The sequence below is a fragment of the Manihot esculenta genome, chromosome 3 (genome assembly GCF_001659605.2).
Source record: "Manihot esculenta cultivar AM560-2 chromosome 3, M.esculenta_v8, whole genome shotgun sequence".
NCBI classification, from domain to species: Eukaryota; Viridiplantae; Streptophyta; class Magnoliopsida; order Malpighiales; family Euphorbiaceae; genus Manihot; species Manihot esculenta.
This window is the reverse complement of record NC_035163.2, coordinates 29339263-29357269: the sequence shown is the minus strand read 5'-3', so window position 1 is coordinate 29357269 and position 18007 is coordinate 29339263. Positions and strand designations below refer to the sequence as shown.

Sequence of the window (18007 nt, the reverse complement as noted above, 5' to 3'; positions counted from 1 at the left end):
TTATAATCAATAAATCCTTTTAAATTAAAAAATAAAAAACGATTATTTTATTAAAAAATATATTTATTTCATATTTAGTATTTCATCCAAACAAAATATATATAAAACAATTTTTACATTCATGATGGACCTAAATCTCAAATAATGATTTTTTTTACTTTTTATTTTAAGGATTTGCTCATAAGAACTAAAATAAAAAAATGAAATAAATAACTTGTAAAATTATTTATAATTTTAATTTATTTTAAAATTAAAATAATTAAAATTTATCATTTTAAATTAGAAGATTAATGAAAAACTAATTAAATTATTTTTTACAAAATTTTTAATTTAAATAATATTATTTTTATATGGACTCCATCACGTATTTATGATTTTTGTTTCTCGAAACGTACTTATGATTTTTGCTTCTCGAAACGTATTTATGATTGAATCTACTATACATGTCGGTAATTTTTTCCCCCTTTTTTGCCTTTTACCCATAAAGATAGCATTTTATTTCATTTTCCTTGTCCTCTCATGCTCAATTTTCTCTTTTTTTCCCTCCAAACTCAGGGGAGAAGAAAAGGAGGCCTGATTACTCTTATTCATTGATTTTGGATGCAGTACCTCTACGAGAGAGGAGAGAGTGAAGCACCGATGCTGGTTTTGTTTAGTTAATGCATTCGCAGTAGAACTCGAGCGATAATAGCCCCATTTTCACATTATTCTTACACGTCTTCGTTTTGATTTCGAGATAGGCAAGCTTCTTTTTTTCAATCGTTTGCTGCTTCTTGCTTTTCGATTTTAACTGAGATTTTAGTTTCATATGCTGATTTTAGTTTTCTTTCTATATCATATGTGCCATATTTTCATTTGGTTGTTAATTTGGGCATGAGTGTTTAATGTTTTCGTTTACGTGAAATGAAAGGAATTTGAAAGGAAGGTCTTTCTCTTGTTAGGGTTTTAACATCCAGCCATGAACTATTCTAGACAAAATCAGAGAAGCCATCGCTAACACGCATCCTCGGCTTTAATTTAGGTTTTAGGATTTGGGAAATCGAATAGCAATTTTTTTCCTTGATCATGATACTTATTTTTTTGAGTATTGGATCCTATACTTGAGAAATCATAGTGGTGAAGCCCGTGAAGCTTTAATATTAAACAAATGGAGTCTCTAAATTCCAAAAGCCTCATATATCCATTGGTAGGGAGTTGGGTAGATTATTACTTGAGCACTTAGCGGTGGCCTTGTTGTTTGCTTAAACTGTATTAATTTTCGTGCTGATTCTTATGCTATATATTTGTTGACATAAGATATAATAATGTTTTTGTTATGAAATTACATTATGAAATTGAGGAATACAAGATTCCAAGTGGTTTGGCAAAATCTTACTCCTATCAATAGAAGAATAAATTACAACTAATTATTTCTGTCGCTTGCTCACAAACCCACCACTACACACTTATGAAATAAAAGGCCAAATGTTGACACTCCAACACCAAGAGTGTGGGACATGCTGATGGGCCATGGCCAAATCTCTTCTCAATTTTTGCATTTGCTGCGTGAATTAATTAAAGAGAAGCAATTCTCTTTTTATAGGTAGATAAATTGGCAGCTCTTTAAACCATGTCAAGTTCTACATGGACTTGGACAAGACTCCCTCGTCAATTTGGTTACACCTTTGTAACAACGGCCTTTTTTATTTTAATATTCATAATTAAATTTTGTCTATAATTTCTAATACTATTTGGACTTGGACTCAACAATTTTTTTTCCTTGCCATTGTTGATTAAATACCATCAATGTTTGTTTAAGAAGGAAAATACTGAAATGATCGTGAGGAAAAGAAATGTTGGCTAATGATGTAAGGCTAAAATGTTTGGTTTTTGTGATATGGATGAGTTTGTTCAAATAGTCTAGTTTTAGGAGTTAGTACTTAAGACATTGTGTGAACTTTCTTGGTGATATTCATTGTCATTGCCTTTTTTTTTTTAACATTCATATGAAATTGCTAGTCTCTAGAAATTTGGTCACAAGATTATAATACGTGCAATAAACTAATTAGTCATGTGATTGTTAAAAGCAAGTGGATTGTAATGCTCCTTATATATATATATATATATATATATAGTTTTATAGTTGGATTGTTATTACTATTAGTAGTTACCTGGTTGTGAAATAGGATTCAAGCCCAAGCGTTTGGTCGCAACCTTGTGTCTAGTTGCTCAAACTTTCACTAGAGTTTGACACCATAGGCATACAAGAACATTAGTATAGACAATGGTGTTTCACTTGGTAGATGCACTCAATTTTGTTATTTGTGATTTAGGACTGGAATAAGTTAATTTTTTTTCCTTGTGTTAGTGTTGTAATTTAAAGGCTTTTCCAATTTGTCACCAAATTTATAGTTTTGTAGGAATTTGGTTGCAAAATCAAATTGATCTCATCAGCTAATAACCATTCGCCAAAGAGTGTATGGTTAGAGATGAAAACATAGGGGAGAAATATTGTTTTCCTTTGACCTAGTAGTATCATTGCTTATTTGGGTTAAAATGGTGCCTTTATTGCTATGAGGATTAAAATTTAAATTATGGAGGCTACTTCAGTGATTGAGGTAATAATTTCACCAAATTTTGGTGAATGATCTCAATTTTAATAAAAAATAAGTTTGATGGTAAAAAATGAACGAATATAGTGATAATATTTGAACCTAGTTTAATTTTAAAGGATTTATTTTCAACTTCATATGTATTATATGATAGTCCTCTTGAAATGATTTAACTTTGTGTTTCCCTCTTTAGAATGCATTTCGTTGTATTTGTTGGATTTTAGTGACTAATGAGAGTGTAAGTTACATATGCCTGATGAAGAATAATTCTTATCGAATAGAATAGAAAGATGTTATTAATAGCTTGCTTCTTTTACTGTTAGGACTTATGATTAAAGTGCTTTATTTGGTGCTAAGCTTGAGGAGCCCTTGCCTCAAAATTGAAACATAAAAGTAATGAAATTTCAAATGAAGATTTTAAATTTCATTTTTCCCTTTCGAATTGCTTTTGAAGTTAAAATTCATCTATTGCAGCTACATACGTTGATGGAACATTATGAATGAGCATAACCTTCCTTTTAAGGTGGGCCAACTTGCAGAGGCAAGATCTTTTCTTGTAGGTTATCGCGGTGCATGGTTTCGTTGCAAGGTATTCACCAAAGTAAAACACTTCAAAATCACTGTCTAATTGAATTTTCTAAGCAAGCATATGCAATTAACTTTTTAGTTAACAAAACACGAATGAGCTTAATTCAATATTGTGTTTTCTCCATTGTGGTTATTATGAACACAAGTGACTTCCTTCTAATGCAAAGAATAGGCTGACCGATGAAGTTGTTTCCCTTAAACCTTAAAGAAAACCCTAGTTGAAGCAAGGTGGATGGCCGGATGGGGCTTTGTGGATGTCTTCCTTTAAGTTGTGGTGTGCATCATTAACTGCCCAACTAAGAAGTCTTGTGTGATAGTGCATTTTTTATTTTTGTTATATTGTTGGAGAGATTAAGAAAGAATTCCATGGTATCATTTTATTATACTTTTTGATAATCTCAAAGCATGTAATGCTTTTATTACCAACTTGCATTCAAGTGACTTGCCTCGTTGGCTCAAAGATTTATGTTGTAAGTTATAGTTATTATAAAGATACTCAATTGATTATGAAGTCTATGCATTCATGGTCCATAGTCGTGAATGTTTTGTGGTCTAAAATTTTTTGTTTTGAATAATTTACAACATAACAATGAGGTTTGGTCATGATTACACTTTCATCCCCCTTTTTTTTTTTTAATTTGAATCAAGTTAGTCTTTTTGCTTTCATTTTGTTAATCAATTGATCCATGTGTTAAAAAATACCCTTGTCTTTAGGAGAAAGATCCAATGACCCAATTGCCCTCACTCAAGTAACCACTCTCCTTCTACCCAACTATTAGTACCACACATGCTGAATTTTCTTGTATAAACTACCACTGCGACTCCTTATTTGCGTTTCAAACCACCATCAATTCCCTTTTCTCTATCCTAACTTGCCACCTATACCTGGTTTCCCCCTCTCTCGCACCGATGGTGTTTTATCAGGAAAGTGAGAGAGAATTAAGTTAGGATTTAGGAAGAAGGAGACACGATTGTAGAGGCTCACAATTATTGTTGTAATAGTTTGATTAAAACTGACCTAAATAACTTTTTAAACTCATTTTCCACTTAGCTCAATGGTTATTTCAAATTGTTTAATAGTTTTTGCTTGCTATTATATAAACTTTAAATTTTCCTATCACTGTCTGATGAGAAATCCCACAATCTGTCCCATTAAAATTTGCGATGCCCTAGACACAACCTTGTTGTGTTGAACGGGTAATTGCTAAGGTAGAATCAAACCCTCAGGTAATGTGATTCGCTAGTATTTCGGGCGGTTCCACCTCATCCCACGGGTAATTCTTTCCTCGCAAGTCCAATAATTCTACATGATTTTTCTGACCTAAGTTGGCTCTGATACCAATTATTACATTGGGTAGTGATAGGAAACTTCAAGGTTTATATAATAGCTAGTAAGAACTATTAAATAATTTGAATTAACCATTTTGGTTAAGTGGAAAATGAGTTTAAAAAGTTATTTGGACCAGTTTTAGTTAGATTGGTACAATAGTGATTAGCACTTTTGACTCTAACAAAGCTCAAGGCAACCTTCCATGCCACCTTTAGCCTTTGAGCCTCCATTATCAGCAATTGTGCTAGATTTTTAATGAGAAGATAGATTGAAATATCTGAACAACCAAACTTGTAGTCTTCCATTTGCACAACTTTGGCCTTATTTTTGCACGATGTGACTAACATGGCACTATAGCCTCCTCCGCTCATTGTCATCTCCAAAAAGCTGATTTTATGTTGGCAAGTGGACACATGAGCTAGTAGCAACTTCACTCGTGCATGAATAGTAGTGTCCAAAAAAAAAATGGTTTCAGCCTTTGAGGTAAAAAAAGGCTTTTTCTATTCTGTTATTTTGGTTGCAATTTGAGTTTGAATTGGCTGGTTGGCTGTGGAGTTGGTTTGTTATGAACCTGCATCTTGGGTGTGAAGTGGTTGGCAATGGAACTCTAATTGGGTAAGGGCAATTGAATCTGAGGGATGGAGGAAGAGGCAAAAACAATGTGTGGGAGAGAGAGAGATTAGAAAAAACAATAGTGGGAGAGAGATAAGGGGGCCAACTATGGCATTAGAATTTTAATTTAGGTTTTAGGGTTTGTCTACATTGACTAACAGAAATATGGATTAATTTTTGGACAGCAGGACTAATTGATTTAATCAAATCTCAGGCACTAATATCTCTTATATTAAGAAAAGGAGGGATGAAAGTGTAATTATGACTAATCCTCAATGGATTTCTTGGGATTTACCCCTTTTTTTCATTTATATGGAAGGTTATTTCGTTTTTGAAACCATTCCCTCTTGTTTTGGTTTCCAACTAATTTGTTTTCCACTAGATTAAGGAGATCCGCCAGAGGAAGGGGGTGCATTTATTGGAGTACTACGACTTTTTAGATGAAAGTAAGTTGCCACTCTTTTCTGGTTCACTTGTCTTACTTCTGCGTGTTAGTAAAATTGCCAAGCAGCGATATTAGTTGCGAGATTTTAGTTTACATGTAAATCTAGACATGATTTTATCCTTTGATCACAGTGCTAGATGAATGTTCATTGGATGAGGTGTTGTAGTTCAGGTTCATGTGAACTTTATACCCCATGTCTTCTTATTCTTCTTTCAATTAATTTATTCTTGTATACAGAGATAACTTGGACAAAACTGTACCAAAAGCCTGGTAAATGTAAAGGTGCAAAATTGGTGCTGCGCCCACAATTTCCTCCTGTTTACCGTGAAAGCGAAATGCCCAATATCAGTAACATCTCAGAAGTGGTAGTCATTAGGAATGATGTCTGGAAGGTGGGAGATTTAGTAGATTGGTGGTCTGATAGCTGTTATTGGTCTGGAAGGTTAACCGAAGTATTAGAGCATGGGAAATTTCGGGTAATGTGTTTGTTCTATTTGTTTTGCCTGGTTTTATTTTTTGTGGTTAAAATGATCTCATAAGGCATGCATCTTCAAGTTCCCTTGCTGTTATTATGCAAACCAGTTGTCTTTGAGTTCGCTTGATGGTACATGTTTATAGTCATGGGAAACTCCCATAATTTTTTCCTATCCATTTTCCCTATTTATCTATCATGATGGTAGTAATCTGCAATTCTGTATAGAGATTTGATTTCTTATACTGAAATTTCTTTTCTTGTGAAGTATCTCTTCTTTTGGTCAACTAAATAAGATATAGAAGTTTGAAGTTTTCATTGCATAATTGAATACATAGATTTAGGCTTTTACCTATTTGATGTCTTTGCCAAATATCTTTATTTCTTGGTGATAGATCCACTTGGATTTAACTAGGAATACAAAATTGTTTTATTTTCATTATAAATTTCATTAACTGTTAGATAATTATTGATACCTAAACTGACTTCACTCCTTTGATTGTAGATCAGTTGCTTTAATTCTTGGATCTCTTCATCATTAAGATGCAAAAATACACAAATGTATATTTTATAGGCCTTAAGGAATTGCTTCAAAAGTGTGTCAGTCAAACACTAGCATCATGTATTATGTTATGCAAGGACCCTAGTATGACTGCTGGCTATCTGTGGAATATGGTTGCTATGTGAGAAAGTAGCTGTACTTTGGAGTGTTACTTTTTTGCAGCATGAAGCTTCCTCTTCCTCCTCCTTTTCCTCTCTCTCTCCCTCTCTCTCTCTCCCTCTCTCTCTCTCTCACACACACACACACTCGCTCAGATATATATATATATATATATATTCAGCTGAATGTCCTTTTTCATTGCTCTTCCAGTGCCCTCCAACACCCACCAAAAAAGAAAAAGGAAAAAAATAAAGATAACACAAGCACACATAAACATATAAACATATATATATATATATATATATATATATATATATATTCAGCTGAATGTCCTTTTTCATTTCTTTTCCACTGCCCCCCAACACCCTCCAAAAAAGAAAAAGGAAAAAAATAAAGATAACACAAGCACACATAAACAGTCACATACATACACAACCAACCACACCTTTCATGGCCTCATCTTTGAAGTTAGGTTTTGGCCTTTCCTCCTTACCCTTGTCTTTGAAATTAGGAACAGCTGTATGCTTTTCCTGTGTACTTCAAGGGGAACTTTACCTTCTATGAAAGAATTGATCCAAATTGTCATTCTTGTTGCAATAACCTATATGAAGGATCTCCAAGGAGTGATTTATTTCCCTCTATTACATGTCAGATGACATAAAACTTGGACATTCAATATAATGGAAAATTGAAACAGTCCGATCCAAACTGATCCAAATAACTTTTGGACCTACTTTCCATTTGATCCAAAAATGGCTAACTCAAGTTATTTAGTAGTTTCGTGTTAGCTATTATATACAATTCCGATTTGCCGTAAACCGTTGGTGTGGGACGGAAGCGCACAACTGAATATCACACTCTCCCCTTCTAAATTTGTGACGTCCTCGTCGCAACTGAATCGAAAACAATTGCTAAATCAGGACTAGACTCTCGGGTATTGTGGTTCGCTGGTACCTTGGGCGGCTCCACCTCTCACATGGGTAGCCCTTTCCTTGCAGGTCCACTAGCTCTACACAATTTTTCTGATTCAGTGTGGCTCTGATATCAATTGAAACAGCCCGGTCCAAACCCAAACTGACCTAAATAATTTTTGGACTCATTTTTTACTTGACCCAAAATGGTTAACTCAAGTTATTTAGTAGTTTCGTGTTAGCTATTATATACACTTTCGATTTGCCGTAAACCGCCAATGTGGAACGGGAAGCGCACAGCTGAATATCACAAAAATAATGCTAATGGGACTCTTAGAACTTCTGGTTAATAGCATTTTTGGCAAACTAGGTTGTTTACTGATAGCGGTTGTCGAAACCGTAAAAAATAAACCTATTAGACAATCAATAATTAACTTGTAGATAGTGGCAATAGGGTCGAACCACAGGGATTTGACACTACGGATTTTCCTAATAATGACTTGGACAAGTAAATAACAAATAATTAAAAGAGGGGGGGTTTGATTTAATGAGTTAATATTAAATAGCAAGAGAAAGCAATAATTTAAAAGGATAAGAATTTCAATGGGAAAAGGATTCTAGTTGAAGCATGGAAGAATTCCAGTTTGTTTAGAATTGATCATTGACCTTTTTGATACTCTTATTTATTTCAATAAGTTAGCGCTTCTCACAATCCAAATTCCTCCTTAGTTTTAGTTTGATTAGGAAACGTTCGCTAATCAAACTCTAGTTAACAAGTTGCCAAGGAACGTCCTTGGGGCTTTTAGCATCGAACAACTGTTAACTGCATTAGGACTTAGAGAAACCCAACTCTAACCTTGCCAACCGCGTGGTCAAGTTTAGATTATGCAATTGATTGTACTTGTGTTTAAACAATATAAGCAATTACGGACCTAAATCATTCAAACAATTTATTACTCATGCAATTTAAAAGCAACAGACCTTAATTGATTTTAAAGCAAAGCAATAATTTATAGAAAGATCAAGTTGCATGAATATTGAAAATAAACAAGAGTTTAATAATGGAGTATTAAATCTCCCAATTCATTACAAATCTGAAATTTCCAACTTCAACTAGAAAAAGAATTGTTTAGCCACTCATGGTGGACAAAAACACAAAAAGAAAGAAGAAAGAAAAGAAGAGGAGCTGCTGCAGATTTCCTGCTGTGTTTTTGCAGAATTGCCGAAGATGAGATGATGCTTTGCTGGTTTGGAGGCTGCCTTCTTATAGTTGGAGAGTCCAAGTTCAATTAGGGTTTGGAATCCCTATTTTGACTTGGTCTTTGTGGTCTTTAATTCCTCTTTTGTCTTTGAATTTTGTTGTAGATGGAATTCTCTTGGTAGAAGGACATCCTCGTGACTTTTGGAATTGAGCCGGTGGTGTTTGAGGTGGATTTGAACTTCTTTTCTTTTTAAATATGATTTTTCCCTTTTTCCCGCTCTGCTGTTAATGTGATTGGGGCGGGTGATTTGGGCAAATCACTTGCCCCAATCGCTTTCTGTGAGTCAGTCCAGTTTTTAGCTTTCTGTCTCTGCGAGTGATTTGGCCAGTCTCTGCGAGTGATTTGGCCAAATCACTTTGACCCAATCACTTTTCCAGCCTTTTCTGCACTTTTTCTCCAATTTTCCAATTTCTTCCTTTTCTGTAAAAACAAGATAAAAATCATAAATTAAGCTGAAAAATGTGTAAATAAGCAATGATAAAGATAATAAAAATGTGGCTAATTTATGTTTGATCATTTACCATATGGGATGAGTGATGCAATTTTCCAATTATAATTATTTGTTTTCACTGTCAAAACCTAGATGGTATTACTTTTGAGTTTGTTGACTTAGGTTTTGTAATATTGAGTTTCCTTTATTCCTACTTTTAAAAAAGGAAAACTCTAGCAACTTTATAAATGGCACTTTTAACGTTATCCTTAATAGGGAATATCACAGTGGCTACTTGTGAACACACCATCTAATATTTTTTTACAGTGTTTTTCTCCTTTTATGTGATCATTATTCTGGCTGTGTGGGTGATTTTTTTTTTCAACAGCTTCAAAGGTGAGGGCCTGCTATTATTATCCTAGTCCTAGAGAAATTTGCAATTTAAAGATGCATTTTTATCTTAAACTAGATAATTCTCTATTATCAATCCCTGGGGATTTTCCCCATTACTGCTAACATTGTGTTTTATGCTGGTGGTTGATTATCCATAAAGTATTTTGCTTACTTTTCCCCCTGCTGTAAATGTTTATCTTTACAGATTGAGTTGTTTCCACCTCCTGCTGGTGAAGGTTTATCTTATGAAGCTTCCTCTGCAGACTTCCGTCCTTCCTTGGATTGGTCTCCAGAGCATGGTTGGACAGTGCCTATATCAGTGTGTGGCGGTTCACTTGAACTTTAGTAGTTTCATGTTCATATCTTTTTTTATGTTATTTATTCCAATCACTTTTTGTGAGTTGTTCTACTATTGATGAATGTTATCATAGCAATGTTGAGGCTTTTTTTCCCCTTTTTTTTTGCTTTTGGTGGTGGTAGCGGTTGTTTGTTGATTGTCTTGCTGTTTACATTTGTTTTTCATCCAGCTTGAAGTTGAGTTTGTATTATTACTGTATCCTTGCAGAACTACGATATTCTTCACTTGGTTGTTATGAACCGCCATTTTAAGCTTTTGTATGTGCATTTGTGAAAATTTGTTGAACTTGTCTTTATTTGTCTTAGAGCCTCTTTATCTTGTATATGCTGTTCTAGGAGACTATGATTGTTACTGTTGTTATGGTCTGCTGTGAGTTGAACCAGGGGCTGTTCAGTTAAATAGTGTTGGAATGGATTTTAGCTTTGCACCTTTCATTGTAGACTCTCTGATTTATGCCTTATCAAAAATCTAATGCCACATTGACATTTGCTACATCTTCAATTCTTGTGTATGTCCTGATTGCAGAATTCTCCATATGCTATTTGGATAGCTTATCAATGCCTTGCTTATCTTGTCTACGAATTGGCTTATGATACTGTCCTGGTTTCAGGGGAATGAAGATCGTCATTCTTGTGCTCGGTTAGTCAAACCTTTGAGTCAAGGTTAGTAGGCTGTCTAGATGTACTTGTTTTTCATTTTCAATAAAACATGTGCATGTTGTATCCAGATATTTTCTTTTCTATATCTCTTGGCATTTGGCTGATTTAGTTAGTAATAAGCTTTCTGCTACTAATGACTGAAAAAAAAAAATTTGCTACTACTGTTTGATATTTTTCTTCTATTTATTTTTATATTTTCAAATCCATGTGTATGTCGTAGTAAGCACAATTTTTTGATGTGGAAGATCTTGTGCTTTATATTTTGTAACTGTATGGGTTCTTATGTTCCGTGAGATATATTTTCAGCCCTTAGTAGGCCTTTTGTGGGGACTTATGACAGACTTTAAAGCTGCAAATGGAGTCTGAAGTTTAAAATTGAACTTCTTGTTTAGAGCTTATGACAAGTGGTGAAAACATTTGAGTTCTTTTGTATTTGTGAAGGAGAAAAAAATGGTACCTTTTTTTTCTGTCAAATAAAAAATGGTACCTTTAAAGTGAGAAATAATGCACATTGTTGTCCTGAATCAGTTATCCAAGTGAGTATGTTCTTGTGACATAATTCTTGGTCTGATTTCTTCCTAAGTACTTGTGAAACCTTTAGAGGATGAGGGACACTGAATCAAATGCATCATATGATTTGTGGCAACTGGTAAGTAAGAGGAGTTGCTTACCAGGTTTAGCTGTTATTTGATTTTAGCCCTTGATGATGGATTTATGCTTAAATTTTTTTTTTATTGAAATAGCTTTAGCCGTTTGTTGTCTTTAAACAGTCTTTTTCCATGTTAGCACTTCTGCTGCTGCTGCTTCTCCCCTTTATTTTTAGCAACTTGATTCTGCAATGAATTGTTTTGACATGGAATCATTCTTGTTGCAGGGGGCTTCCTGGACTTGACAGCTTATGCTGTCATTGAAGGGGGAAACAAGAATAATACTGAATTTTCTTCACAAACTGCAGCTAGTTATTTAGTACCTCCAGATAGATCAGAGAAAGTGGCCGAGAGAACTGCATTTCTGGAGACACAAATAGTTGAGGATAAAAAAGGCTCAGATGCCCCAGATATTGGTGCAGGTAAAACTAGTTGTTCAGATAGCACTTCAGTACGAGATGCATCAGCTGAAATTGGAAGAGTTACTGTTGAGAAAGACTGTCACAATGGCAATGGTCCATCAAAAAAGTTGAGAACTGATAGAAGCATTCCTTTGAACTCCATGTGTTCGAATACCATAGAAGCAGCTATTTTGGACTTGGAGGAGTTGGTGAACCGGGTTAAGTGGATCAAGCATATCTTGGAGTTTGGGATGCCTTTGCCAAATTCTGTGCAGCCTTCCTGGAAATTTTTGGAGCATCGCTCATCGACCTTGCCAAAATGAGTGCTTTCTGGAAGGTTAGTTCATACGATGATTGGCCTGTCTGCAAAGTTATAGTTATATAAATGACAATTGAATGAAGTGAGATAATGCACTCAATCCTCTGAAGCGCTAGCTTACATAAAACTTCTGAGTTTTAGTCTTTTATGTAAAATTTGTCACCCTTTTACAAGCATAGGGTTGTCTTGCCTTTGGTCATGAGAAACACACAAAAAATGTAGTCAACTGACAATTTAAATAGCTTGGTGCAGTAAGAGCTATATTGAATGCGTAGTGTGGGCATGTGGGGCTGCAAATGACTGGTCCTTGCGTGCAACCAAAGATGTCAAAATTAGTATAGCGAAGGTTGTGTTTTGTGGTGTTGTATAATTTACTTGAAAAATATTGAAATTGGTTTCTTATATTGTGAACACAAGAACATATTGTTTCTTTTGTAATTGTATTCTTGTATTGAATCTATATTCCAGTTCTCAGGATCACATAGGATCGATAGTAAAACCATGAACCTGTTATCGCTGCTATGCTTTTTAGCACACTTGTTGATGGTGCCATTTGATGAGTAAGCTGTTTTATTCTCTGGGTTCTCTTTTCTCAAGTACTGTTTACCTCGCAATGCATCGTACTGATTTTATGAGCCTTAATGTATTTGGCCGTTGTCTTTTAGCGTTTTGTAGGGGAAAGATTGAAGATGAGGGTACATAACTTGGACATAGTTCTTGAGAAACAGACTGCATCAGTCACTTGACATGCACTGCAAGCAAGCTAGAGTTACTGTGCTGGGAGAACAGAGAAGCTGAAGTTTAAGAAATCCATATCGCAAACTTGTACAACAAACTTTAGAAACATGATACTCGAGAACCTCTATTCCTTTGTTAGATTTTTTATGCTACTGATCGAGTAGCTGTTTTAGTTGGTGGTCCTGCAAATGACACTCAAGAGTTGCTGTTAACTGATGAGAATGTTTGGAAATTGCTGAATATTTGAGCAACACAGCTCCTGATATTTTGACAAATTTCACACTTAAGAAACAGAATACTCATTAGTAGGTTTGGGTTCTCGGGGCCGAGATTGCTTTTACCCTCCCTGGGTGTATGCTAAAATTATTTTCACTTGATGTTAGTTTTAAAAACGAAAACTAACATTGGTACATAAAAAAAATGTAATTAGTATGACCATAATAATTGCATGAAATATATTTAGTAAAGAACATTAAATAAATAATTATAAGATAGTGAGAAATATCGGGGTTTTTGCTAATTTAGAGGGGTGAAATTTTTAATTTATGAATTAAGAATGGAAAAATATTTATAGATTTAGGATTTATTTATTTAAGTGGTGTTAGGATTTATTTTTTTTAATTTTTTAATTATTAATATATTATAATAAAATATTTATATTATATTAATTTAAAAATATTATTTATATTATATTTTTATAATAATAAATATTTTTTTATAATTTTAATATAATAATATTTAATAGATTTTATTAATAACAACAATAGTAAGATTGTCTACGACATTTAGGCATAATTTTATTTTATAATTTTAAATATTAATATATTTTATATATTAATATTTAATATATTTTATTATTAATATTTAAATAAAAAATATTATTCATTTTATATAATTTTAGTGTTATAAAATTAATATTATTCTGTAATTATATATAATACTATAAAATTATTATTACTTTTGTGATTATGTACTATTACTCATAATAAAATTAATAAAATATATTATAAAAATTTATTATAAAAAATATAATATAAATAAAATTATTAAATTAATATAAAATAAAAATAATATATTAATTAATTTATATTATTATAATATATTAATAATTAAAAAAATAAAAAAAATTAAACGGTAGGGGGCATCAGTGTGAGTGATGCCATGCTATTCTTTAAAAAAATATAAATAAATAAATAATGTGGCGACAGAAAATAATTTAATTTTTTTAATTATTAATATATTTATATTATATTAATTTAATAATATTATTTATATTATATTTTTATAATAATAAATATTTTTATAATTTTAATATATTAATATTAATATTTAATAAATTTTATTATTAATATTTAAATAAAAAATTACTGATATTATATAATTTCAAGATCATAACATTAATAATATTAATATTATGATGTAATTAAATATATAAAAATAATATATACATTTATTCTGTAATAAAATTTTTTTATTAATTTAATAGATTAATATAATAATTCTATAATTAAATAGTACCAGTAATTTTATACACATTTAATTTATTTTATAATTCTACAAAGTATTAACACCATTTATAAATAATTATTATATTTTAAAAAATATTTTTAATATATAAAAATATATTAAATTATTTATAATTTATTAAAAATTAATTAATTAATTAATTTAATTACAGAATAAATTAATTAAATTTATTATCTTTGATAAATGTGATCGTATATCATAACATAATTTTATTTTATAATTTTAAATAGCAATTCAATAACAAATAAATTTAATTTTTATAATTTTAAATATTTGTATTAATTATTTTTCTAAAAAATATTCATATTAATTAATTAATTCATTGAATTTTATTAATTATTTAAATCACAACATAATGTTATTCTATAATTTTAAATAAAAACTCAATAAAAATAAATTTAATTTTTATAATTTTAAATATCCATATTAATTAATTAATTATTTATTTATTTAAATTATAATATAATTTTATTCTATAATTCTAATAAAAAAGAAAATTTAATTTTTATAATTTTAAATATCCATATTAATTAATTAATTATTTATTTATTTAAATTATAATATAATTTTATTCTATAATTCTAAATACAGTCTAATAAAAAAGTAAATTTAATTTTTATAATTTTAAATATTTATATTAGTTAATTAACTTATTTATTTATTAATTATTTAATTTAGTACTTTTGTACATATATTTAATAAGGGTAAATAAATTTATAATTAATATTATTTAATTATAACGATATTATAATAATATATTAAAATTAATAAAATATATTATAATAATATATTAAATTAATATAATATAAATATTTTATTATAATATATTAATAATTAAAAAATAAAAAAAAATTTAATCATGGCAGCACTTGCCACAATTTTTCTTTTAAAAAATAAATAATACATAACGCTTATTTAATAAACCCCAAGTACACTCTTCGCCTGTCATCTCACAAATTCAAATTTTAAATTTAGAAAATATTTTTTTTCATCACCTAATTCACAAATTAAAAATATCCCATTCAAAATTAATGGTTTTGGCATTAGAATTACAATTATTATTGTTATAATTCTAAGATATATTAATAGAAATATTAAAAATTAATTAAAACGCATTTTTAAATTATTTTTTACAATCTGAAAAAGTGAGGGCCCAGGCCCAGGCCCAGGCCCAAGCCCAAGCGCTATCAATCAGCTTTGAATTCCATTTCTCGTTCTCACTCTGGGAACATTTCAAACTCCAATATTCCCGCGCCTCCCTTCTTTCTCTCTATCTCAACCATGGAACCTCAACCTCTGAAGCTACTGATGGTTCAAGGCCCTAGAGAGGGCGAGACCTTTGAATTCCTACCCGGATCCACCATCCGAATTGGCCGGGTAGTTCGCGGCAACAACCTTACTGTCAAAGATGCCGGCATCTCCTCGAAACACCTGGTTATCTCATCCCAATCGGGTAAATGGATAGTCCAAGACCTCGATTCCTCCAACGGCACCAGTCTCAACTCCTCCAAGCTCCCTCCCTTTGAACCCTTTGATCTCCACGATGGTGATACACTTAAGCTCGGTGAGTACACCTCCATCCTCGTTCAGTTCCGGGACGGCGAGGAGCCGTCCCTCTTAAGACGCAACCCGAGGAGAAAAGTCAATGAATCGGATAAAACAGGACGGGTTGCAAAGAACCGGGGCCGGAGGGCAGAGGTGATGGAAGCTGAAGAAAAGAGTGAATTGGAGAGGGAAAATGTTGAGATTTTGGAGGAAAGCAAGCCAATTCGAGGAAGAGGAAGACCGAGGAGAGCTAGGGTTTTGGATAAGGTCAAGGAGACTGATAAAGGATCTGGAGATTTGGTTAGTGCGGCCAAAAAAGTGGAGATGCAAGCACTGAATCTTGGGGTTACTGGAGGCAGAAAGAATGAAGAATGCGTGATTTTGGAGAATTTGGGAGGGGAATGTAGTAAAATGGTTCCAGTGGGCAGGGGAAGGAGAAAGAAGTTGCAGGATCTGCCATCGGAGAACTCTCAAGTTAGTGTCCTTGGAAACAAGAAGAACATGGATACAGGATTGAATTTAAGGAAAGAGGCGCAAGATCAGACTAATGAACTTGGTTTTGAGGCAGATAAGGAAATAAAATGTGAGATTGTGGAAGAATGTGAGGAAAAAGAGAGATTGGATGCAGAAACAAATTGTGAAAATGTTGAGAATGGGGGTGGTCTTAAAGAGAGTGGTGGCAAGCCACAAATTAATGCAATTGAGGATTTGGAAGAAGGGCAGGAAACAGTGGATTTAGAGAAGATGACACTGGGGCAGTGGTTTGATTATATGGAGGTGCATTTGCCCAAGCAGATAAATGAAGTTACTGAAGAGATGATAGAAGAAATGAGAAGGAAAGCAGAGAGGGTTGGAGAATACATGATAGAGCAGAAGAAAGCTAAAGCTGTGCCTACTGTGGGTTAGAAAATGAGTGGCTTGATTCACTGGGTTTTAATTTTAATCCGTCTGTTTAGTTCCTGTCTTGCAATCTGAGGCATTCATGGCTTGCTATGATGGAGTATGGTATGTATGCCTTGTAGTATTTCTTGAACTTATCATTGGCACACCAACCTGAACATAACAGATCAGTCATAACAACGTTGCTGCAAGGTAGTTTGAGAAGTTTTTGCTTGGCTAGACTTGATAGGTGGCTCTAACTATAATAATCTAGTGGTTGTCATACAAATCATGGCCAATTATCATGATTATATTTATACATTTGAAATTGGTTATGAGAAATGAACTACATTTCATCCCATCACAAGCTCTCTTTGTTTTTTTTTTTTTTTTCTAATAAATTGTTTGGTTCTTAGTTTAAAATTGATGGTTTATCTTTGAATTTCAGAGAACGAGTCCATTTTGAGCACAGCTGCTTGTAGTTAATTGACATAGTGAAGCAAAAAGCTCATGTTTGAATCTCATGTAAACAGGATCGGGCTTTTTCATGCCACATTCGTGTCTGGGATTATAATGTATTGGTGGATTCATTCCAAGTTTTACAGGTTCTTGGGAGATCTTTAACTTTTTAAGACCGGTGCATCCATTACCAATTTTTGTGCCTGATGGGATTGGAGCTTTCTCGCAAAGCAACTTTGTGAGGGTGTCTTCATTGTCTAGTACATAGAATGACATCAAGATGAAAACAGACGTAGAAAGGTAGAAGATGTCGCTGAAGTTGTGTTAGAATGGAATATACCACTAACCTTACCTTTTTGATGATATATTTCTAAGTAGTAATGAGGTTTTTGCTTCGTTAATTGAGTTTCTTAAAGTTAAATGGTGATTAGAGTGACAGGTGTTTTATTATTATTATTATTCTCTTATTTTCTGCTCTGCATTTTTGAAGAGGGTAGATTATGATTTTGATCTGAGGGTATAATATGATTTGTTTTCTGCTCTGCATTCTTTTTGCACTGAGGTGGTGAGGTCCTATAAATTTTGGCAGAAGTTCTGATAGCTTGGCTAGTGACTGTTGGTTTTGGAAAGGCTAGCAGCTAGCTCACTTCCTGGAAGGTAGATTTATTTGGGAGGTCTGTTTGCCATTGTTCTGCTTTTGAACAAATTAATGGGATTCAAGTAGGGGCTTCTCACCCTTACATGTTGCAACTAATCCTGGTCAAGGTCCAGCATCAGCGG

At 32.6% G+C, this 18007-nt stretch overlaps 2 protein-coding genes across 13 annotated transcripts; both read left to right on the top strand.

Annotated features, from left to right (window-relative positions):
* The first annotated feature begins 478 nt into the window (after positions 1-478).
* Positions 479-13092, top strand: LOC110611445. Of its 12 annotated transcripts, none has more exons than XR_006350234.1 (10): positions 479-740; positions 3066-3180; positions 5504-5567; positions 5804-6042; positions 9901-10014; positions 10664-10715; positions 11587-12097; positions 12332-12425; positions 12548-12639; positions 12755-13092. XR_006350234.1 is itself a non-coding variant. In XM_021751798.2 (8 exons), exons 2-7 carry the CDS (start codon positions 3088-3090, stop codon positions 12081-12083), a joined length of 1059 nt encoding a protein of 352 aa, XP_021607490.1. In that variant the 5' UTR covers positions 479-740; positions 3066-3087; the 3' UTR covers positions 12084-12097; positions 12755-13092. The 12 variants fall into 12 exon arrangements, 2 of the variants coding, with proteins under 2 accessions (XP_021607490.1, XP_021607489.1); XR_002487364.2 differs by having other exon boundaries at positions 12745-13092; XR_002487362.2 differs by lacking the exon at positions 12332-12425 and adding an exon at positions 2915-2984 and having other exon boundaries at positions 12745-13092.
* Positions 13093-15552: 2460 nt separating this feature from the next.
* Positions 15553-17628, top strand: LOC110611184 (FHA domain-containing protein At4g14490). Its single transcript, XM_021751347.2, has 2 exons — positions 15553-16894; positions 17302-17628. Exon 1 carries the CDS (start codon positions 15626-15628, stop codon positions 16793-16795), a length of 1170 nt encoding a protein of 389 aa, XP_021607039.1. The 5' UTR covers positions 15553-15625; the 3' UTR covers positions 16796-16894; positions 17302-17628.
* Positions 17629-18007: the final 379 nt, after the last annotated feature.

Excerpts from the sequence above, each read along its gene's own strand:
- LOC110611445 (XM_021751798.2), top strand. The coding sequence starts at position 3,088 with ATGAATGAGCATAACCTTCCTTTTAAGGTGGGCCAACTTGCAGAGGCA. Across the intron at positions 6,043-9,900 it reads TAGAGCATGGGAAATTTCGG|ATTGAGTTGTTTCCACCTCC; the intron begins GTAATGTGTTTG and ends TTATCTTTACAG. Across the intron at positions 10,015-10,663 it reads GTTGGACAGTGCCTATATCA|GGGAATGAAGATCGTCATTC; the intron begins GTGTGTGGCGGT and ends TCCTGGTTTCAG.
- LOC110611184 (XM_021751347.2), top strand. The coding sequence starts at position 15,626 with ATGGAACCTCAACCTCTGAAGCTACTGATGGTTCAAGGCCCTAGAGAG.